Raw genomic sequence first — 23,938 nt, 5'->3', positions numbered from 1 at the left:
ATACTGACACACAAGAGACAGAGGGAGAGGGAGAGAGAGAGAGAGAGAGAGAAAGAGAGAGAGAGAGAGAGAGAGAGAGAGAGAGAGAGAGAGAGAGAGAGAGAGAGGAGTGTTTGTGTGAGGAAGAAAGAGAGGGACCATTTTCAAGAGAAGCACAGTCAGACAGAAACAGAAAGAGAAGGAGGTAGAGACAGAGGCCTCGCTTTGAGTGACTTTGGGGAGCAGCGACCTGCACAGCTACCAGGGCTGATTCTGTGAGTGGCAAGACTACAAACTAACCCACCTGTTCAAGGACTGGTCTCTGGATCACTTTTGGAGGAAAACTTGACAGAAAAGCCTGAACTTCACTTTCACCTTTTCATGAGACACACTGGACTGCTTGGTAACCGAAGCGAGTAGACTGAAGAGAATGAAGAGAGCGAAAGGCGTCTGATGACACAGAGCTTTGAGTAGGATCAGGGTAACAATCTCATTCTGATACACATTTATTCAAATATTGATACTTCTCCAGTATTATGAGGGACAAATGCTTATAGGCCTGTGTGGCCTTACAGGTTCACTGATTTAAAATACTAAAAGTTTACTTATATAGACTACTTTATATTTAAATTATAACTAAATAGTCACAAGCTACAGAGTTCTACAGAGCAGTGTGTGAATGTAATTTGACCTTAAGCACACCACTGTAATTACGAAGCAAGCACAGGAATTTTTTTTTTAACAGAGATTTGTAATTAAGGACCATCTATAAAAGGCAACCAAGGAAAGGGCGAGGCCTGTGAATACAGACAGGCAGACCACAAGCACAAGACAAAGAAACGGGCATACAGCATTTCATCAGGAAAACCAGCTGCTTTTTGGGGGGTCAGCCAGGACCATGGACTCCCATGGAGGACACTACCTCAACAAGGCAGCTGTCTTGTCACCTTTGGGTGCCGCTCGGATTTGCCAGCTGGTGCTTGGTTGCACCATAATGGCCCTGGTGTCGCACGGTGCAGACTACAGCGCCAGCTATGGAAACTTCTGCATGTTTGTGTGGTGCTTCAGCTTTGCCGTCACACTGGTGGTGTTCACCCTGGATGTTACGCGGCTTCACGCCTGCATGCCCATATCTTGGGACAACTTCACAGTGGCGTTTGCCATGCTGGCAACACTCATGTACATCACTGCCTCTGTGGTCTACCCAGTTTACTTCCTCCAGACAGAGTGCCCTGAGGACGACTGTGATGCCCAAATCTACCGCATCTCTGTTACTGTCATCTCCAGTTTCTGCTGCTTCCCCTACGGAGCTGAGGTGTTCCTAACTCGAGCCAAGCCCGGGGCTGTAGTGGGGTACATGGCCACTGTTTCCGGTCTACTCAAGGTGGTCCAGGCTTTTGTGGCTTGCATCATTTTTGGGGCCCTGGCCAATGACAGTGAATACACCCTCCACATTGCCACCCAGTACTGTGTAGTGGTGTACAGCCTGTGTTTCTCTCTCACCGTGATAGTGGTCGTTCTAACAGTTTCCGGGAGGACCGCTGCCCTGCGGTTCCCTTTTGACAGATTTGTGGTTGTCTACACCTTCTTCGCTATGATCCTCTACCTCAGTACTGCACTGGTGTGGCCCATCTTCAGCTTCGACAAGAAGTACGGCACCACTTCTCGTCCTGAGAACTGCCCGCGTGGAGATTGTCCCTGGGATAGTAAGCTGGTGGTGGCAGTGTTCACCAATGTCAACCTGATCCTGTACTTCATCGATCTGGTCTACTCCCAGAGGATCCGCTTTGTCTCCAACTCTGCTGTTTGAGAAACTCTTCCCCCCGTCTTAGATTGTCTGGGATCACAGAGACAAAAATAAAGTCTGAGGCCAACGTGCTCTCCACAGTCAGTTTGTGTGAAGGGCTCATTCCCCGTTCATGACCTTATCTCAGTGTGACATTTTTGTGACCAGTATTCATAGAGCATTGAGCCTCTGCACGTGGCAGCAGAACTAACAGTATTACATGATACAGGCAGTGACCTACCAGGGAGAGCTTGTTTGCCAGGTGTACAGAAGAGCTGACCTCAGCAGCTCCTCTCACAGTGGACCCCAGAAAATATGTCCATCTCAGCACCGACAACCCCCTCAACTCCAAGTTGCGTTGGTGGTCTCAAACAAGACAGACCTATTACATTACATTACATTACATTACATTACATTAGCTATGAGAGTGTATCATTATGTTTCATCTCAACAGTATTATTGTCTTAGAAAGGATTGTTTCATGTGTTTTTGAAAAGGCTAAACACTAATATATTTAACAGTAAACAGCATGAAAGTGTATCTAAAAAAGCATCTCAAGTCAAAGTATGCACTGGAATGTGTTGTTAACAGAAAAGTGAAGAGGATTTGTTGAAGTATTATTCAAAGTAATGTAGTATATTTGGTTTTGATTGTTTTTTTTTTTTGACCATTTTCTAGTATTTTTTGTTATTTCATATGTAATTGGTAATGATATTGCTTTCACAGTAATGCCACAGTATTTAAGGACATCCACCAATGTGTCATGTGACGATTTGAATTGTTCTGATAGCTTCTGATTCTGTTCCATGTTCAATAAAATAGTTATTAGTACATTTTATGGGTTGATTTCTGTGTGTAACGAGCAGGATTAGTACACACACTGTTCCTCTCAGACTGGCTTGGGTTTTGAAATTCAGTCCAAATGAGCAGATGTGCAGTTTCTCACAATAATAATTAAAATGTTTATATCTCATCCCTGCTTATCCTCGATACAAACAGCAACATTTACAGACAACGAAGAAATGTAATGTTAATTAGAGTGAATTTGTTAAGACATTTAGCGTGAAAGTTGTAAATACTGGGAATACTATAAGACCAGAAAAGCTCCTTATTTACTCAGACTGCGTTTAAACTCCGTTTTAAATGCTTCATAGACACTCTTTCTGCATCTCCTCGCTGCTCCAAACCCTCAAAGTCTCATTCCTATCACCTGCTTTGGCACCTGGCCACCATTTCTGCCTCACCCAGCACAAACCTGGCGCACCCGGCGAGCCTCACAGCGCCCTGCCCTCATATTACAAATCCTGCTACGCGATTGGTCAGCTACAACACGCTGCCTCCTAAGCAGCTCACTGATTGGCTCCTCCGCACGTCAGTCAATCGCAACCGCTCTCCACCACCAGGTACAGGCAGGGATCCACGTTGACGCTGGACGGTGCGCGGTAGGTGTCCCCTCTGTTTCCCCGGTGCCTTGCTCATCGGCTCACGGGTCACTGGGCCACTCTGTCAACTTTCAGTTCCTCCTTCATATTTGTAAGTGTGTTTGCAGCCATTGTCAGTATTGTTGTGCCGGTGCTGCCACCGTGTGTTCAAACTTAACCAACAGTTAAGCAGGAAGTCGTGTTTGTTTACGACCCATAATGCGTCACGGTTCGGATCAGCTGTTACAGGCTTATTATCGCTATTGTCTTGTGTTGTTGTTGGTTGTATAAGTGTGTCGGTCGTCTCCAGACACAGTGACAGCCGGCATGAGTGTGGGCTTCATCGGAGCGGGCCAGCTGGTTCACGCTCTGGTCAGAGGCTTCGCTGCTGCAGGTAAGTCACGTCACCTTCTATACATCACATACAGGCGTGTGTGTGCTTCCATTTATATCTGATATTTGATTGCAATCAGTCACTCTGGTCACTTTTCTCCACCTAGGCGTGATTTCCACCCACCGGATCACCGCCAGCTCCCCGGACACAGATCTCCCCACCGTGCAGGGGCTGCGGGTGGGTACAATGGATTATGTTGCAGTGTTTACAAGTTAATTCTGTAGGTTTATTTATGTGTGTTTTGTGTGTGTGCGCTTTAAAAGTGAACAAACGTGAAAGATGAAGCAACAGGAATCTCTAACAAATAGGACTCATTATTTACTTACAACAGGTGTCGGTTGAAGGTGATTTATTTGAGAGATGAGCTGTTTCTGGTGTAATTACAGCCTTTTATATTGTTTATCTCTGTGCATGTAGGTCACACATGTATTATAGTCCTAATGAAATACTTATGTAATCAAAATGCTTCTCTCTTTACAGAAACTGGGTGTGAATTTAACCATCAGCAACAAAGAAGCCGTCAGCAAAAGTGATGTTCTCTTCCTGGCTGTGAAGCCCCACATCATCCCGTTTGTCCTGGATGAGATCGGGCCGGACATTGAAGATCGTCACCTTATTGTGTCCTGTGCTGCAGGTGTCACCATCAGCTCCATAGAGAAGGCAAGTGACCGGCACTCCCTGTCTACCCAAGACTGCACAGGGTCTGATGGCTGCAGAGCTCCATGAGACTCATAAAAATACACACCACCACTCCAAAGACACTATTTATGACAATATTTCTACATATTGTTTACTCTCTCTTATCTCTGATGCTGAATTGTGGTACAATGGTGTTGAAATCCTGCCTTAACCATCCTGTGCAGCTATTTGTGAGCTGTAGTTAACACTCTGCTCTGAAACTCTAACACTCTGCTCGTTTTTCTCAGGCCCTCGGGCATAACAGCTACAAGCTGGGACGTGTCACACTGCTTTGGCGTTCACACTTAACACACTCAAACTCATGCTTTTTTAATTACTAAATGCTGCCATACGTTGTGTTGTGTACTGTAAAAAAGTAAATGTATGTGTCGATAAAAGAAAGAAACTAATGCATACTTGATAAACCAGGTTTTGTGGATCCTTTCAGCAAAGCCATTTCAAGTGAATCCCTAAAATAGTGCAATGTTCCCACTTGCAGAAGCTGCAGCAGTATCGCCCTGGTCCAAAGGTGATGCGCCTGATGACCAACACTCCTGTGGTGGTGCGTGAGGGTGCGACTGTGTATGCCACAGGGACGCACGCGGAGGTGGAGGATGGGAGGCTCTTGGAGCAGCTGATGGCCAGTGTAGGTTACTGCACGGAGGTGGAAGAGGACTTGATTGATGCCGTGACTGGGTTGAGCGGCAGCGGCCCTGCTTATGTGAGTCACTCATGTAATGTGTGTTTTGCAATGCCGAGTTCCCTGCAATTTCCTGTACCTAATGGAATGGGCCCTTTATGTAATTTTCTTCGTTTCTATCATCCTGACAGTAGTTTGAGACGTGATTTGTCATTTATGACCTTGTAGGCGTTCACAGCTGTAGATGCTCTTGCTGATGGTGGAGTGAAGATGGGCCTGCCCAGGAGACTGGCCGTACGCCTCGGAGCCCAAGCTTTGCTGGTAGGAAAATGATTGGTAAATGCTAGAAAAATTACAAAATCTTGTATTCAACTTGGGACATGCAAGTAGAGACTAACTTAGTGTGCTGGTTGGTGCTCTGATGCCAGATGTGAACTGAAGTCTCTGTCAAATGGATGGAGACATAAACTTAAAGATACAGGACCACTAGGACACAGTCAATGCCCTAATGTCTGCCCTAATGTGTGTCTTGCTCTTTTAAGGGAGCAGCCAAGATGCTGTTGGACTCAGAGCAACACCCTGGTCAACTCAAGGACAATGTGTGTTCACCAGGGGGCGCCACCATCCACGCCCTACATGTCATGGAGAGCGGTGGTTTCCGTAGCCTGCTGATCAATGCTGTAGAGGCTTCCTGCATTAGGACTAGGTAGGTTGATAAGAAAGTTGTGCTCTTATTTTGTGTCATTAGGACACGCTACACATGTTTTCAATTCAATGTTGTCCAAAGCGTGATGTCTTAATGTTCTGTTTATAAATTGTGCAGTAGATGGAGCCATAGGCAAGTAATTTGACACAGTATTTTGTTCCCTGGTTGATGATAATCTAGTGATAAACTGAAGACGTGATGGTAAATCAAACCCTCTGTGCTCCTGTCCTCCTTCAATAGGGAGCTTCAGTATTTGGCTGACCAAGAGACGATCTCCCCAGCTGCCATAAAGAAGACAACTTTGAAAAAAGTGCTGCAGCAGTCAGGAGTGACTGTGGAAGCTGATGGAGTCAGGTCTGGTGGGATTAGTCTCTTCAACACCAACAACCCAAGAAACAAGAAGAGCTGAATATGTTCTTGCTCTCTCTTCACATCCTATGTGAGTTCTTGTGCCACTGGAAATTGTTCAAACAGAAGCAAACCTAATGTTTTAACTGGAGAAAAGTGTGAGGTCAATATTATACGGGTCTATTTGACGTTTTGGTTTAAAATGCATAAAGCACATGAACTCAGTGAAGGTGCATTATGTTCTTGGGGGGTTATTGTGGCATTTCTTTTAATATTAATGGGTTTAATATTTCAAAAGGTCAAAATGTGTTAGTGTTCAGTTAGATGGAATGTTAGGAGGCCTTTTTGTGAAAATGTCCACTAAATTAAGGATGTGGATCACAGTGAAATGTATATATTCCCTTTACCTGACTGGTTTGTTTACGTTTGTAATTGTTACCTTGCAGTCTAATAGTACCTGTCATCTCTTCTTCTTGACTGGACTGTGAGCTTGAACAGCAGTTTAAACGTGGTGACGTGGCTTTCAGGAGCTCACATGTTCTGAGGGGAGCTGACACTGTAAGATCTGTGCAACACTGTGCTTTCAATTAAAGTTAAACTGTCTCATGACAGAGGAGGTGGAGCTGATTTCACTTGCTACTGTGCAGATCCAGAGTCGTGTTGTTGTTGTTTATACACTCAGTATGAACTAAAAAAGTATATTTCATACAACATCAGAGCGTTGTTTTCTATTAACTTTATTATTAAATATATACACATCAGTTTGTGGTTGTGAGTCGTTAACGCTGAGAGTGCAGGACGGTGCAGGCAGTCGGGCGGTGTAAGCAGCCACAGCGCGCACTTCTTTGGGTCAAATCCTTTTTATTTATTTCGTCTTTCTTCCTAAAACACTTGTTTGTTTGGGATGAAAGAATGCCCTTCATGAATGAAGACACGTGACCAAACACGATGACGTCTGGCTCCGATACAAGAGAAAGGAATCAACAAGAGGAGCGCGAGCTGGGTTTGTACGGTCCGGTGTCACTGTGTGTGGGATTGGACCGCGGCTGCTCCGCTCATGTCCGGCCCGCCGTGCGCCTCTATTACCGGAGCACATTGACAACTGCGCCATTCGAAAGAAGAGTTTATCTGCTCAGGTGAGTTTGTGTACTGCTGAGTGTGCATGTGTCTTCGTCTCGCCGCTGACAAAACTGGCCGCGGCTCGGCTAGCTTCACGGGCTAGCCTCTTATCAGTCGCTGTGTCAAGTCAGCGCGATACGAACGATACCACGCCGGAAGTGTACAGTATTCCCTTTCAAAGTAAAAGCGCCATTGTATGTCAAGCCGTTAAAACGCAGGTGGTTCATTTCCAGTGTTTTTCATTTGATAACTCGTTCCCGGAAACGCTCGTTTTCGGTTAAACGCAATTGGTGGTGGTGTGGTTGTTGCCATGCTGAGATGGCTGCTAATATTTTGTATACAGTAATGAGCCACGGGTGAAATGTGTCATTCCCTTTATGGGTTTAATTCGCAGCTACGGTCCACTCGTGGAGCGTAATTTACACCGTCGAGGACTCGCCGGTAGCGCCGTAGCAGGGAAGCGGAACGCGGGGATTTCCTCGCTCGCTTGTTTTGTAGGCGGGGAGTTGTTTGCCACTTTGGCGAGCAGGCGTTGTAGGCGCTGGAGAGACGCGTCCGCGGAATGGCACAAGTGTTTCACCACAACTAGGCTGCGGCGGGTGCATAAGTGGATTTCCGAAGCGTCTCGTTGCCTCCGTGGCGCTTCTTCTCGGCGGTTTGTCAACTCATGCGCTTCTCGCCGTTCAAACCTGCTGCTTCATCACCTCGCTGTGAAGAGGAGCAAAGCGCAAGTGGAGGAGGCAGCGGTGTGGCTGTGAGATCAGGTGGGTTACAGCATTCCTCACCACATACATGCACAAACACCAACACAGCTCTCTACTTTGCTCTTCATCACTGTACATTCACATGCTTTCATATTGACTCGTCGTCTCGGTAGCGGCGCTGAATCGGTTCACCTGAAGTGGCAATCCATGGGAACCGCTGGTCAAATTCTAACAATGGCATTTGGCAAATCAAATCAAACCAAACCCGCCGTGCTAGGCTTTCACACCGCGGCTTGGCTCTGAACCACAGCGTCGCTTTATCACCACAGCAGGCAGCGGTATTGTTCCATCATGCTGAATCATCACAATGGTGTATTTAGACGTTTTAAGAATCCCACCCTCGAAATATGGCACCGCCGGACAAAGGTCTGCTCTGGCGGATCAGGATCGATGTTTATCACCGCGCCGCCGTTATACTGAGCAGATGGATCGAAAACGCGGCTGATTTATCGTCCCAACTCAGTCGTCAAGACCCGCGAGCATCAAGTGATGACCATCATGCGTTTATCAAGCGCGCTTCATCTGCATGCAGCTCAGAAGGTGCGTTTGATTGCAGCGCTGTCATCGTGCGAGCACATCAACAATCAGGGTGCGAGCATGCACAGCAACAACTGAGCGCGCGGATGTCAACGCAGATGTCAGATCCATTAGAGAAAAAATGCACGATAAGCAATATATAATGTGATCAACCGGTCTGGCTTTAAACTGGGTCATTAATGTTCATGAGCTGCATGGGAAGTTAAAAACAGTCTCCATTCAGGCTGTGTGGTGACATAAAATACCAGTTTAGAATATCCATTTCTGTGTGTGTGTGTGTGTGTGTGTGGTGGGGGCATTCTGCACATGCATCAGGTTTGCCTTGCAGAATAGGAGGTTAAATGTGATTCCTCTCCTTATTTGTGTTTGCCAGATGCTCTTGTTTTAAGTGTGTGTGTGTGGCATGTTGAAATGTGCTGCCAATTAGAAAGGCTCCTTATGGAGACCAGGTAATGAATTATCCATGGAGAATCTCTGTGCAACTGCAAAGTCACCTTGGAAACTATTGAGCATATACTCAGGGACAAACAGATAGAAGTTGCCCATTCTTGCTCAGATATTCAACTTATTTCATCATCTTTGTTCATGCGAGCGGTGCATTGAAGTGTGTTTAGCAGACAGTCCAGCCCCACATCACAAGCCCCAGCTTTTGCAATAAGGCGTAATGCCCATCTCTGCCGCTCTCTGCAGGTAACAAGAACAGATGAGGGCCCGCGCTGGAAGCCTGATGGGGGCTGGCAGCGGCGTGGGGATGGAGGCGGGGAGTGATGGAGATCACCTCTGAGATTTATGGCCTCTTGCACCGAGGTAGCGATGATAAAAATGAGGCAGGGAGAGCGTAGAGGTGAGCCCAGTGCACAGCTCCTTACCCAGTGGCGTCGCTGGGAACGGGCAGGCGGCGGAGGATGGAAGAGGATACGTGTGAGGTTGATGAAACACGAGGCAAGACCCTACACGGCACAGAGAACACAGTGGCCACCAGCACCTTTGTGTAGCCGAGGCAGCTCCGCCTTGGGAGCAGTTCCGCCTATTCAGGACAATTAATCGCCCCCAGAAAGGAACACAAATGTGGGATTTGTCCACAAAAGTGCTGCTTAAGCTGCACAGGGAAATAGGAATGCCTGAAGGGTACGGAGAAGATCAATATATATATAAATATATATATTTGCAATGGGGAGGGAATGTCGGTGATGAAACCCCTTGCAAGTGTTGTGAGGATTATGATTGCTAAGCATTGCGATATGCCCGCTCCACTTCTCAAAGTAATACTTTCATCCAGACAGAGTGGCAAGTGTGTTTGATGAATTTCCACTCGGAGCTGGAGTTAGCCTTGGCATGTTCATTACTACTGTGTGTGTGTGTGTGTGTGTGTTCGTAAGTTGGAGGAGCCAAAAAAATTCCGAGAGAACACAGCGACTTTTACTGTCAAGCTGTTCAGTGGTTGACGCTTTGCATGTAACCTATTTTTCCGCTCGGTTGATTTATTTGTTCGAGAATTAGAGGTCATTAGAGAAACGTGTCACGCAGGTATTTTGGACTTGAATTGACTGAATAACAATGGAAGGGATTGAGTGGATTCTTGGTTTTTGGGGGTGTTTGAAGAGACTAGATTGGCGTTGTTATTAAGACACGTCATGGAGGGGAAATGTCAGGGAAGGAAAGGACGGTGACACGCAGGACGAATCCGGGTCAAACAAAGGTTAAAGATTCATTCCTGGCTGCACTAAAAGCATCCGTCTTAATTGAATTTTAAGATTCCGCTGTACTCTGGGTCGACATAATCACGGGTTTCACATTGAGCGTGAGCTTCATCAAACGTCCCGTCGGCAGACATCATCAATCATATGTTATAAAAATGAACTGACCGCCAGCGGTGTTGTGAATGCAAATTAGCGCCTTTGTTCCTTTTAGGTAATAACTTTGATAACTGTATCGGAATCAGAGAGCTCCGGAGAAAATCAACAAATGCAATGATATTCTCCCGAGAGTCAGCGATTAGATCAACATTGACAGCAGTGATCTCGATGATTTCACTCGAATTAGCGCTGAAACGCGTCGCCCCGCTTTCACTTTAGCCCGCTGTTCTGAAATGGCGCCGCGGTAGCTGCGAGGTCAATATGCATTTAATATGTATGCATCCTGCACAGTGGAGCTGCCGGTGGTTTTGCCTCTGTGTGGGTTGCCGGCAACCCTTACTTCCTCTGCCAGAGCAAGGCCGACGTATCACGCGCTATTCTCTTCCCTTTTAATCAAGTCCTCCAGGCGGATACAGAGGAAGGCCAATGAAGTCTCTCCTCTCCTCTCCTCTCCTTCCTGCTGCTCACACCGACACGGCGAAACAACGGCTTTAGAGCTTTGGAAATCTCTTCTCTTCGCTGGTGAACGCAAAAGGAGTCCATACCAAAGTCCCTTTTAAATAAGCTTCACATTATCAGCGGCTTCAGAAAGTATTCAGCCCCCCCCCCCCTGATTCATGTGTTCGTTTTTAAACATGAACTGGATGCAAATTGCCAACGTAAATGAGCCACACGCCGGTCTGCAGGCTCTACTCCCGCCCATATGTCATGTTTTTAAGGTCCTAATGCAGCTGGGCGTCAATTTTGATCTCGTAATAAATCGGCCTTGGTTCATATCCTCTGGAAATAAAACAAATCACAGAGATCATTCCAACATAAAGTCCAGATTACCCAGCATTCTCTGTGTCAGGGGAGGAAATGAGCCAATTTGGACCGGGGCACATTTTTGTCGTCAAGGAATCAAATTTTGTGGGAATTTGACCAAACTTTCCATCTGAACCAGTGGAGAAGATGTTGCTCTTTCTGTATAGGGCTGTTTTTAACCCCCGATTTGCCTTTTTAGAGGAAAAAACACAGTCCAGTGTATGAAATGCGCAAAAATACGACAATAATATGGATGGAAAGATAAAAAAAGTGAACAGTTCCGGGTATCTGAGCCACTTTGCTTGTCAATTCGCTGCATTGAATCTGACGTAGAATCCCCTGCTTATACAGAAAAGGAAATATGAGAATGAACACATATAAACACACATCATAAAATACCAAAAACGTTGCTGTCATCTCATTGTAATCTGAATCCCCAGCATCATTCATCTCAGAGTAAATCTAGTGTAACGTTTAGGTGGAATCAATGATCTGAAGGTGACGGATCAGTTTTCTCTAACAGGCCTTTACGTCGACGCATCACTGGGCGTCACACATTCACTCTGTATTCTCAACCTTTCTAATTGGAACACGTTTCCGGGCGCCGCTGAGCTGTTTCTTCGTCCATCCAAGACAATAACGTGGGAGATTTTCCACTCTGCAGCCGCTTTGACTCGTGGGATTTGCTAATTGGAAATCATTGTAATACAACGTCGATTATAAAAACACAACCCCCGCCGAACCGGCTGCCCGTCGAGCCGCCGTGGCCCTCACCCTCCAGCGGTCAGACGTGTCGGCGTAGTATTTCCCCCTCTACTACGAGCGGATCGCGTTTCCCCCCCCGGAAAAAAACTGCTGACTGATTTCCCCTCTCCCTCTTTTTGTCACTCTTATTTCACGCTCTGAATACTTAGTGGTTAATAGCTTCCCTCCTCTCTGCCTGTTGTGTCTTTCCGTCTCCCTCCCACACACACACACGCACACACACAGTTTTCCATAAGTTTACTCCAGTCTCCCAGTAATTCTTCCAGAGCTATCAGAGGAGTCTGATTTTTAATTTGCAGTTAAATGGCAGCCGGCACATGCAGCTTTGCTTGATAATTGACTTCACTCGGCTGAAGGGAAGAATGATTAGATCTGAATATCTCTGCCATCTCTTTCCACTCTGAACGAGGAGGGAGGCAGTAAATGGAGTCGCTCTGATCAGACACGAACTGTTGAGAACGACTATTTACGGGGGTTTGAGTTCAATTATTGGCTGCGCTCAGTGTGTTAACCCTTCGAACAACAAGACGACAAATAACAACCAGATTCATTTAGGATTTAAATGATAAGCCAAAATTGCCGACACGTATTGAAATGTATTTTTTGTTTAGTTTCTTGCGTTCGTCCCACACACTTATCTTATCATCGTCGGCCTCTCAGTATCTTTGTGGTCAATCGGCGTTCTATTTCCTGCGGAAAGTCCACGATAATGGAGCGAGAGGCTACAAGTCTCATCAATTATTGATCGAGGAAACCGATAAGGCGATCATACAGACTCCATGTCGAGCCCTCGACCGTGTGTTGCGTCAATCTTCAGTGATCTTCAGTCACTTCTATGTGCCGCCGTCGCTCGTCTGCCTTCCTTACAGATCTTGTCGTTGCAGAGGAAAGGCAGTAATGAGTCTGAGAGAAACGGCTCATTGTTACTTTCTTACTTTCTTTCTTTCTCTCCATTGGTGTGAAACGCTATTGGGTTGTTGGTTTCATGGTTGGACGCTGCCTGTGCTTTCATCAGAGCGCACCTACACCCTGGAGTTTTATTCACTTTATTAACATCCCTGCCTGTGCCAAGAGAACTCGGACGCCTTTCAAGAATCCATCACGTCCCAGTTGCATTTCTACGGGGCTTGTGCTTGTTTCTGTAACGGGTGTTGGTGCGGCTACACACAGATACGCCGTCCCCTCTGGTGTCTGGGTTGAAGTCTGCGCCCCTGTTAGTCCTCTCCCCGCCCGCGTTTAGTATTCAGGGAAGCAGACGGCGTTGTAATCTGGATTCTCCGGCAGGTTGCTGGGTTGTTTTTGTTTTTTTGTGTGTGTCGCTTGCTCTTATGGCCCTGATAATCTCGTTACACTGCTGTCAAGTGGAGCTGGCTCTCCTCGCAGCCCCTCTACCTCCACGCGTGCCACCTCCAGAACCGGCAACCAGCCCCCCCCAACCCCCCAGCCCCCGCCACGCTCTCCCCCAGCCCCCCCACCAGCCCACCGTCATTTTGAGACAGCCGTTGATGAAGGATCCTTGGATGTATCCTTGAAGAATCACCTCCCGAGCGTCTTTATTCAGCCTCCCTCCCGCCCTCGTCTCCCCCATCCCCACCTTAGGCGCTGTACGACAGTGATAAATATTCATCAGGGGATGCGGCGTGCAGATGCTGTAGGGGAGCCTCGCCTCGCCTCGCCACCCCCCCCCCCCCAACAAAGGGTCCCCTAGATAATGGTGTCCATCCCCGGCAGATCCCCTGGAGAGATCCCACGGAGGGGATGAGATCATTAAAGCGTGACACAGGCAGGAAAAGGCCCAACCTGGCCGTGTCACATCAGCGTTTATCTCCCGCCACAGTCTTCTCTCTCTCTCTCTCTCTGCCGTTCCCAGACTCTAACCCCAGACGACCCCGCCTTGGCGCGCCGCCCCCGCCCGCCCGATTCGTAAAGGAAGGCAGACGGCTTTTGAAGGTTGGCCGGGTCGCTCTCGTCGCGCTAGTTCAACTTCACAACTTCCTAATTGGCACCTTGGTTGTGGTCCTTGCTGAGATCAGTGTTTTTCTCTCCCTCAACCTGTTCTTCTCAAGCTCCTCTAAATGTGTCGAGCGGGCATTTTTCACAAGGCTGTTCACTGTCTCTCTCTCTCTTTCTCTCTTCACTCCACTTTCTCTCTGTCTCTCTGTGTCTCTTTCTCTCTCTCTGCCTCTCTCTCTGTGTCTCTTTCTCTCTCTCTGCCTCTCTCTCTGTGTCTCTTTCTCTCTCTCTGCCTCTCTCTCTGTGTCTCTTTCTCTCTCTCTGCCTCTCTCTCTGTGTCTTTCTCTCTCTGCCTCTCTCTCTGTGTCTCTTTCTCTCTCTCTGCCTCTCTCTCTGTGTCTCTTTCTCTCTCTCTGCCTCTCTCTCTGTTTCTCTCTGTCTGTCTCTCTCACACCATCCCCTCCTTGCCTTTCTCCGGGTGACCACACTCAGCGTTTTCTATTTCCTGTGGGTGTGATGTCTCTCCTCCACAAGCAATCAGCTCTGATTTGTCAGCGTTCTTTGCGGGGCAATTCATAAAAATTCAGCAAGCACCTACAAAAGACACCGCGTGTGTGTGTGTGTCCTCTGCTCTCTCGCTTGCTCGCTCGCTCGCTCCCTTCCTTTCCTTTCCTCCACCGGCCCCTGCGCTGCGCTCCACGCCACGCCGTTCACCTCCCGCCGCCTTCGCTCGGCACGCACAAAAGACCCCGGAGTCATTAATAGACGGTAATGTGTCTGCGCTCTGTGCGAGGGAAGAAGTTGGCATCCACTTTCCCTCAAGTGCGACAGTAAAGAGGGTGAAGCTGTCAGACACAAGGGCATCCTGCACAATAACAACCACACAGGGAGAAATGTCCCAATCCTTTCTCTCCTCTTTAAGTGATTATAAACCTACACGCCGACGATACACCATTCTTTATCTGTGTGTGTGTGTGTGTGTGAGCTCGCCTCTTTGTCTGGGCCTGAGGTATGACATGCCTGGTGGCAGCGCAGGGGAGGGGAGCAGCTGTGCGTTGGACCTTGTCTGTGTGTTGCGCTGCCATGCCCTGTCACTGGGAGCTCGCCGTCTGTTGGCAGCGGCCGGGGCGCTGACGGGTTTTCAGAAACCCCGGACGCGATTCCTTTCTCCCACAGTGTCACACGGCCGAGAGCTTCCAGCACGCCGAGGTGCCCCTTGCGTTCTCCTCCACAGCTGCCAGACAGAATATGCCTCTTCAACCTGGACGACATGCCACCTCTCTCTCTCTCTCCCTCTCTCTCTCTCTCTCTGTGTCTCTCTCTCTCTGCATTTCCAGGATTCCGCTTTGAACAATGCTCGAGGGCCGAGGCAGCTGTGTGTGTGTGGGGGGGGAGGGAGGTGTCGGGTGCGAAGCTTATATCAAATTTTTGGAAGAAGCGGCCCCCTTCTCTACGCTCATCCCCCTCCTCCCCCCCCTGTAGCTATTAGCGGAGTACTTCCCTGCCTGTTTGTCCATTATCTGTGCATCATCAGGCGGACCATTATCCCATTATGTTTTTGCATCTGTGGTTCCAAATGCTTACTGGAAATGAGTCACGGCCGCCCGGTGGAAGGTGAGGTGTTACTATCAGCCCCGCTATTCATAGACGGACCAACAGGGATGAGAGTGCGGCGTTTAATAGAAAGTCCTCCAGTGGAAAACATGAGAGACTCTTTTTATATATCTGTGCGGCGGTGAGGGACGCCAGCGTGTGTGTTTTTTTTCCTTCTCTTCCCCCTGAGGAGCTTTTTGTGAGGTGGAGGCGTCGGGGATGCGAGTCACAGTCTGACCTCCGTGTTAAGTCCTGAGCCGGTTTGCGATCGTGTCGTCGGTATTCAGGTCATTTTTAACAAGCCTCTGTCTCTCCCGGTTTGACTCAGGTGACCGCTCCACCTGTAACACCCCTTTTGGGTTGCCATGGTAATGTCCTGGCCATCTTTGCAGCACTTCAGCACACACACACGACTCCTCGGTTTATCTCTAAACACAGAAGCATCTTCTTCTTCTTCTTCTTTTTTTTGAAGGATTCTTTTCCTCGTTGGATACCAAAGATTTGTAAGAGCCCACATGTATTTGTTTATGTGCTCAGTAGACATACACACACACACACACACACACACACACACACACACACACACACACACACACACACACACACACACACTGCTGTGCCTTGTAAATCAGCTTAGCGGTGCAATGTGCTGGCTGGGCTGACTGTGGTGGGTGCCTGTGTCGCTGACGCAGCATTTACTGTGTGTAGTGTAAAAGGCACCCAGGCCACAACTTTGTGTGTGTGTGTGTGTGTGCCTGTGGCATGTGTGTATGTGTGTCTATGGTGCACTCTTATCCTGTGGCAGAGCTCTCGGTGGGGACGGCACCCAACCTCCTGTCAGTCTTAACACCAATAGGTTAGATTTCTCACTCACAAAGCGTCTCTGGGTGTTTCCCTGTGTGTGTGTGTGCGTGTGTGCGTGTGCGTGTGCGTGTGCGGGTGTGTGTGTGTGTGTGTGTGTGTGTGTGTGTGTGTGTTAAAAAGCTCCAGTCCATTCCCTTCAGCCCGTGTCCTCTGCTGCTCCTGCTCATGATGGACGCGTCCCTTTCTCAAATTTTGTTTTCCAAGAAATCATTGTGTGTTCCTGCCAGCCAGTTAAACATCGCCCTCCTCCTGTCCTCACTGCGTCGCTCCAGCGGCGGCGGCGGCCTGCCTGCTTTGATCTTGCGCGTCTTGCGAGTTCAAACGAGTCCCCCCTCTAAAGCTCTTCCTCCTCTCGTTAATCCCGTACGGCCCGGCGCTGCTCAGTCTGACCCGTGTCAAAGGGGGGAAATACCAGCGAGCTATTCATTCCTAACAACAGGTGCAAAAATGCTCCAGGTATCACTTTCTAAACGGCCTTGGCATTTATTACAAAGAAGTCTGAAGTCCTTGACCCACTTTTGTGCTTTTGTGTGGAAAGAGCTTAGTCATGCTGTCGCTTCCTCGCCAAGAAGTGTTGAGGCTTTCTTGTGTGTTTCAAAGGAATTATCAGTGTGAGATCGTCTCTGGTCTCTGGTATTGTTTGTGTACTCACGGTGACTTTTCTCATCCGCAGACCGACCAGCAGCACAGGTGGACGCGGCTCTCGTGGCATGACTACCACAAACAAGGGAAACAAGGCCTTGAAGGTAGCATGAAGGATTATTCTAAACATCCTCCTTGAAACACGTTCTACTTGTTTGGATCCTATATAGAGCTCAACCGTCAACCGCAATTATTATTCATTCCCCCATAACATATTAGTCTTGGATTGAATTCAAAGTTACATCTTACTTTTCAGAATTTATTGTATTGTCAATATAAGGAGAAGCCTGAGCTCACCTCTCTCTGCGTGTGTGTGTGTTTGTGCGTGTGTGTTCTCAGGTGAAGCGGGAGCCGGGGGAAAATGGCACCAGCCTGACGGACGACGAGCTGGTGACCATGTCGGTGCGGGAGCTGAACCAGCACCTACGGGGCCTGACGAAGGAGGAGATCCTGCAGCTGAAGCAGCGGCGGCGCACCTTGAAGAACCGGGGCTACGCCGCCAGCTGCCGGGTGAAGCGCGTGACTCAGAAGGAAGAGCTGGAGAAGCAAAAGGCCCAGCTGCAGCAGGAGGTGGACAAGTTGGCCACGGAGAACGCCAGCATGAAGGTGGAGCTGGACGCTCTGCGCTCAAAGTACGAGGCCCTGCAGAGCTTCGCCAGGACTGTGGCCCGCAACCCCGTCACCTCAGCCAGGGGCCCCATGGCCTCCGTCATAGGGCCCCTCATCCCCGGTAAAGTAGCTGCCACCAGCGTCATCACCATTGTCAAATCCAAAACGGAGGCTAGGTCGTAGTAGCGAGAAGGACGGCACGTAGAATTTGAAGACTAAAAACAGAGTCAGTGCATCGTAACACGCTCCAATATCAGACCACCATTTCTCAATCCTGCCCCCCTTCTCTCGATTGGCTCTCAGATTGACGTCTGGACCTCCTGCACCTGTACTCCACACGCTGTGCTTCAGGGGGAGCAGCATTAATCGAGTAATGTGACCGTGTTAACTAAAGTACAACAGAATAAGCATTTGACTGGAGTCAGACTGTTAACTTCCTGTTTTTCTCTGGACGCTCCCTCTTCTCCGTCCTCAGAGCGGCTTGTTATGATGCACTGACTCCAATTAGGACGGATCACAAACAGTCACCACTTCTCGGCCAGACTCAACCCCTAAATAGCAAATTAGTCCCAATTTGTCGTTTTGTCGGTCGGCCGTCAAGAATCTTCAGTATGGAAAAACGCTCCCGAAATCCAGCAATCGTCCTGTTTTTGTGTGTTCACGTGTGTGTGACAGGCTTTAATGAACTTGTCGTTATCAGTATGACTGGTAGATGCAATAATATACGTATGCACTGAAAATACAAAGAGGTCTCGCATATTTACGGGGGGGGAATGGAAAACGTTTCAAACGATCAGCAGTTGCAAACGACGCGTTTGCGGGAAAGCTGAGCGCCGTTCCCGCTACGACGAGACCCCTTCAACGAATATCTGAAAAAGCTGAATGTTATTACAGTAATATCCTCGCGTTTTGTGGGGGGACGACGTCATCCGCAAGACATTTTTGAAACGTCATTCTTCGCTCCATAGAGAAAATATCTTCCAGTTTTGTTTAAAAGACATATATTGCATTTTTTTTTTTGTTGTTGTTGTTGTTGCAATGACTCGTCGCCAGGGCGGTCGGATGTTTCCAAAAAGAGAAAATCTTTACACGAGCTTTACTGTTTGAAAAATGTTAAGGTGTAGAATTCTTTGTCGAATGTTGACTTTCTTTGGGGTTTTTATGACTACGTAGATTCTGTTGTTTCTAGAAATACAGAAAAAGAAAAATGTGACAAAAAACAAAAACAAAAACAACCTGTGATATCTTTTTTGCAATTGTACCAAAAGTGGCTTACTATTGAAGTCTGATAGCTTTTTCTAGTGACTAGGCGCGTACTGTGAGGTAGCGCGTGACGTGACGTGTAAGTGACAAGTTGGCAGTGTCGTTCACTGTATAGATGTCAATGCTGTGCTATTTAAAACAAAATCTGTAGAGCTAATCTAGGTGGTGTAAACAAGGTCAATTGTCTTTTGTGCGTATTGGCATCTGTGATATCTCTTTCCGCTTCCTCGGTGTTAGTTACCCAATCACGTCGTCATTTAAAGGGTTTTTTCGAAAGAGACAGAATTGGGTGGAATGGCGTTTGGGAATTTGAGGATTTAAAAAAAAAAAACGAAAAAAAAAAAAAGGGGGGGAGGAAAATAAATCAGAAGCTGCATTCTTGTGAAGAACAAATCACAAGAGTCTCACTAACCTGTAAGCCTGAGTGAGGGGTTCTCAAACTGTGGGGCGCGGTCCACTGATGGTACTCGAGGTGAAAAATATAATATTATTATAATGTTTAATTTCTGTAGAAAATCGAAACAATTGAAAATGATAGATTCTGAATTATTGATAAATCTAAATAATTGAAGAAATTATTCTTTAAAAATGTTTTTTTAAAGGCCCCATAAGCTAAATCTTCCTAATTAAACAGTGCAGCTGGTCCCGTGTGCTCACTGTGTACTCGTATGTACACACTGTAAAGGCCTCACATAGGCAGTACATACCAGACTTTGTTTCTGCAGTTTGAGAACTGAACCGGCTTGACGTGGATTCACTGGAACAAAAGAAATAACGTCAAAAGAAAAATGATGTTTTTTGACACACTAAAGGCAATGTTTGAAAAGCAGCTTTAACACTTTCCCTCCAGCTGTGTTCTCTCCAAACCTTGTTGTAAACTTTGAAGTGCGATGGCGTCAAACAGCCTAAAGGTGCAGCAGTGTGTATAAATGGTTCTCAGACTGTGGGGGGTTTGGCTGAGGGTTCGTATGCACTAAGCTGCCGCTGCTTGTTTTGCTCAGGACAAAACGGGTCACGAGATGCGAACAAAGCGTTTGTGTAGACGAGGAGCAGGGAGGCGCGGGTGGCAGCAGCTCTGTTCATCTTCAGCTTTGCTTTTCTTTCCTTTGATAATAAGTCACGTCATAAAGGGCTTCAATCCACGCACAGACACAGGAAGACCAGGTAGAATTACAATCAACAGCAGCCAGCGCTTCTTCTCCTCCTCCTCCTCCTCCTTCTCCTTCTTCTTCCTCTGTGCCAAGTGTCGCATTGCTCCCCTCGCCCTCTTTAAAAAAAGGAATCTGAACAATGAAGCATTTTTTTTACACCTGAAGCTGAAACGAGTTACGTAATGACAATGACAGAAGAAAAAGAAAAAAAAAATGCACTTCATCCAAACAATTGGAACGCTCCTGCTAGTCAGAACTGAACAGGCCCCAGTCCACTTTATTTGAGGTAGAAGGTTCCGGGGCATAAATCAGTCCAGACTCCAGGCTTTTTATGTTCAGGGGCTCTCCCCCCGACAAACTCCGGCTCTTAGAACTGTACCGCATGCAGTGTTTCACCAGCTTCTCCTCCCGTGTGTGTTTTTGAAGTATACCGGGGCCTTCCGTCTGAGAACACCCAGGTGTTTTTTTGCCTTCTGTACAAAGCATTCGGTGTACAATCTCTCTCTCTCTCTCTCTCTCTGTCTCTCTCTCTGAACCGCATCTCTGCAAAGCCCCCCGTGCCAGCCCAGCGTGCCGGCCATCAATCTGTTATTATATCTCATCCCCACTTTCCCCCCCTCCCCCATATCCGCACGCTGCTCACTCTCGCTCTATCTACACGGACTGGTTTACTGTGGGGGGAAAATATACTGTATATCTGGCTCTCGACGTAGCCCAGTATTGATGTTGGCGTCTTTATTGCCGTGGCTAAAGTCTTGTGGAGTGAATCTTTGTCCGTGTGAAGTGTCTTTTAAAAAGGTGTTCCCCCCCCTCGGAGCGGCACCGTCGACCAATCTCTCTCCGATCTCCACTAGAGACGACAACGACGATGACTCTCTCTCTCTCTGTCCCTCTCTCTCTCTCACACACACACACACACACACATGTATAAGTATGTAGCTGCAGTAGGTATTAATGACCATTGTGAAGAAGTGACCCTTAATATGCAACTCAGTGGAAAGGTGTGAAAGAGTAGCTGTAAGATGTAAATCAATATCGTCTCTAAGTGATTCTGGTGTATTATTTAATAACTCTCGCTCTGGTGGTTTTGTAGTTTTCTTGTAAGATGTTTCTTTCTCTCGCCCCTTTTAGATTTGACGTCCCAAAAAGTGAAAGAGCAAATGTTTTTTTGCGGGACACGTTTAAATTCTCTCGTTTCTCTATTTACCTTGAGTCCAACTTTGATATTTATATTTTGGCTGGATGTGAGACGGATGCTTCGGTAGATTGTCACAAGGGCCACTTGCAATATCTCGTGTTTTTGTTTTGTTTCTTGTGTGTGCGTGTGTGTGTGATTGTGAAGTTCGAGGTTCCTCTGCTGCTACACCAGTCAATACAATGCTGATTGTTCACCGAAACATCATCCACCGACGTTTTTTGTTTCCATACCTTGTGTGTATGTGTGTGTGTGTGTGCGTGTATTTGAAATTGATCTTAACACTGTAATTTGTTCTGCAGATTTCCTTTTTAATTGGTTCTAGCTTCTTCTTCTTCTCCTTCCTCTTCTTCTTCTTCTTTTGTGTTTGTTTCTTAAGCGACATGTTAGAGAGGATTTAACAGCACTTGTGTGGCCGTTGACTTTAATAGCTCTCCAGACGTTTGGCTTTTTTCATGGACGTTCTGCTTTGTAAACAGTTGACTGTGCAGGTTTTTCTCTTGCTCCATGGAGTCGGTCTGTGTTCTCAAAAATCTGACTATAAAGCGAGTAATACAAAAGGTAATAATCTGTTTTTGTTATTTTTCTGTATGGGTTGTAATAAAAATATTGCAGTACTTTGTATCAAAACAGAAAATAGTTCGTTGTAACTATTTATAAATTAAATTATTGTACTTTTTTGCAATCTGTAGATAAGTACTATGTATTCATATATACAGTAACAACTGTGGATTTAAACGTGATTCTCTGAGGTGTCTAAGTTATTGATGTATATATTGTATGTTTGTTGATACAGCTTACTTTATTTTCTATAAGACCAATAAAAATGTTTTGAAAAAGGCTCACGAGCAACCTGTGGTGTCTTTTTGAGGCTTTGAAACAGTGGGAAATTGGGTTTTTGTCATATTCTGTGGCGTCATTGACCTAGTTTGATACTTGTAAAAATAAACTAGCGGGGAAGGCTTTCTGCCGTCCAGGGTGGGTTTGAGAAGACAGCGATCATTTAGATGGCACGATTTCTTTTTCTGTGATCCAAAAAAAGCCGTCGGGCGACCCACTTTGACTAACCTCAGCGGACATATTTTTGGCCCGACATGCGTAAAACATTAGAGTCATGAAGGATGTCTAGGTGTGCTTGTCCTAGATTAGGAGGAGTAGTGAGTTAGTCATCTCTGCTCCCTGTGGGCCTCCTAAACCCCCTCTGCCTCAGTGCACCTCATCAAACATCACCCTCCTCAACCCCAGCACACATTCAAAACACATCTCAGGAGAGCAGGCCGGCAGACAAAGAGACAGATGGCTCAAGACGAGCTCCATCTTACCGCTCCATTCCTGCAGGGCAAGTCCAAACCCCCGCGTGTGCTCCGGCTCTTTGCATTGTTCCCTCCTCCTCCTCCTCCTCCCCTTAGAGGGAGGAGGAGGCTCCTACAGGTCTGTGTGACCTGTGCCTTAAAAGATGTGCCTCTCCCTCCTCCGATGCCTGCCCCAGACAACCGGATGGCCTCTGAAGAGTTGATTAATTTGGCGGGTTGGGTTAAGGTGAGCTGGTGGGCAATCTAGGACAACATTCTTCATCTTCACCCACTTCTGCAGCAGGTGCCTGCCCCAGTTCTCACACCACTGCCTGCTCTACAATTAAGGCTGCCATCGCCATTAGTGAGGCGCAGTCGTTCATTTACCATCCCTGCCCTGCCAAAGCTCGGCGTGAAACTACACCGCTGCAAATGTCGCCTTTCCATACCACATTTCTATATGTGTGCATGTGTGTGTGTGTGTGTGTGGCTAACACTGAGGGATGTCTCTTCTAAATCAGCAATTATTTGAAGCAGGTAAAGGTGCTGTGTTGGTGCACATCAAGTAGAGCAGCAGAAATGTTTACTCTCATATCAGACGCCCTGATTTGTCAGGATATTGGTGGCATCTCGGCAACAACAGGAAATTCTGCGCGCACCACAACTGAGATGAAAGATTACAGACAATAGAGAGAACAAAAGACAACACAGTGGAGTGAAGATTACCGCTCAACAACAGTTTACCTTGCACCACCTAAGCAATCCATGGATAAAGGTTTCCCTCTGCTGGCACTTTAGTGTAAAGACTAAACTGTATGTTATGATGGAAATATGGGTTATTTAGCAGGAGTCCTCCACAAGGTGGCGCCAAACACGAGGCTGTCTTTCTGTCAACGAACTGAAAAGTAATTTGTGGGTAACGTGTTGAATGTGTTGTTTGAGTAGGCATTAATCTCCAAATAAGCTTACATAAGCAAGGCAGCAGGATATAAGGAGGAGTCGAAGTGTGTAGTTTCACGCTGCAGAGACAGATTATTATTACAGATATTATTATTACACATTATTATAACTTGTTTTCTTAGTGATGTTGGGATATTAATTCTATGGTGACATGATACAGGTAATGCGTAAAAAAAAATCCTGCAGTTCTTTGAGGGGTCGAATATCACATCTGCAGAGGTCACACCTGACCAGACACCTTCATCGCCTCTGTCCCGGGCACAGGAGAGCCAACACCTGCTCACATCCTATTCTGGCTGCAAAATTGATTAGCATTCTTTATTTTGTATTTATTTATCATATCTTTAAATCATTAGGATGCAATGCAGCCCATATATTAAGGACATTCGCTATGTTTTCCATATTTATTTTCATATTTTAAAATAGAACAGTCTGTACTTTTATTTTGTATTTAGGTCATATTAATTTAACTCCTAATTACATTTCTCAAACCATTCAACTCATATTCGCGTTGTAGTTAGTGTTGTTGTGCATCCATACATCACATCACATCACACAGTCACATGGTACCAACGGATAATGCCGCTATTATATAACAACATGTCGCCCTATGCACCGG

The 23,938-nt window shown here is 46.9% G+C and overlaps 3 protein-coding genes across 7 annotated transcripts; all 3 read left to right on the top strand.

The window, feature by feature from the left end:
- The first annotated feature begins 254 nt into the window (after positions 1–254).
- On the top strand, positions 255–2,145 carry myadml2 (myeloid associated differentiation marker like 2). Its single transcript, XM_076143149.1, has one exon. The coding sequence runs from the start codon at positions 878–880 to the stop codon at positions 1,787–1,789; it is 912 nt and encodes a 303-aa protein (XP_075999264.1). The 5' UTR covers positions 255–877; the 3' UTR covers positions 1,790–2,145.
- Positions 2,146–3,146: 1,001 nt separating this feature from the next.
- Positions 3,147–6,602, top strand: pycr1a (pyrroline-5-carboxylate reductase 1a). Of its 4 annotated transcripts, none has more exons than XM_076143286.1 (8): positions 3,147–3,207; positions 3,497–3,580; positions 3,687–3,757; positions 4,061–4,240; positions 4,758–4,979; positions 5,127–5,219; positions 5,441–5,604; positions 5,845–6,602. In XM_076143286.1, the coding sequence occupies exons 2-8, from the start codon at positions 3,514–3,516 to the stop codon at positions 6,011–6,013; spliced, it is 966 nt and encodes a 321-aa protein (XP_075999401.1). In that variant the 5' UTR covers positions 3,147–3,207; positions 3,497–3,513; the 3' UTR covers positions 6,014–6,602. The 4 variants fall into 4 exon arrangements, with proteins under 4 accessions (XP_075999401.1, XP_075999400.1, XP_075999398.1 ...); XM_076143285.1 differs by having other exon boundaries at positions 3,479–3,580; XM_076143283.1 differs by having other exon boundaries at positions 3,155–3,298.
- A 355-nt stretch (positions 6,603–6,957) lies between these two features.
- On the top strand, positions 6,958–21,879 carry LOC142992758 (transcription factor MafG). Of its 2 annotated transcripts, none has more exons than XM_076143298.1 (3): positions 6,958–7,088; positions 16,881–16,953; positions 17,189–21,879. In XM_076143298.1, exons 2-3 carry the CDS (start codon positions 16,918–16,920, stop codon positions 17,639–17,641), a joined length of 489 nt encoding a protein of 162 aa, XP_075999413.1. In that variant the 5' UTR covers positions 6,958–7,088; positions 16,881–16,917; the 3' UTR covers positions 17,642–21,879. The 2 variants fall into 2 exon arrangements, with proteins under 2 accessions (XP_075999413.1, XP_075999412.1); XM_076143297.1 differs by lacking the exon at positions 6,958–7,088 and adding an exon at positions 7,360–7,835.
- The last annotated feature ends 2,059 nt before the right edge of the window (positions 21,880–23,938 follow it).

This window comes from Genypterus blacodes, unplaced genomic scaffold (assembly GCF_046128005.1).
Source record: "Genypterus blacodes isolate CSIRO-AG114 ecotype Tasmania unplaced genomic scaffold, CSIRO-AGI_Gbla_v1 ptg000022l_1, whole genome shotgun sequence".
NCBI lineage: Eukaryota > Metazoa > Chordata > Actinopteri > Ophidiiformes > Ophidiidae > Genypterus > Genypterus blacodes.
Note: the sequence above shows the minus strand (reverse complement) of the source record. Positions and strands in the feature narration are given on the sequence as shown.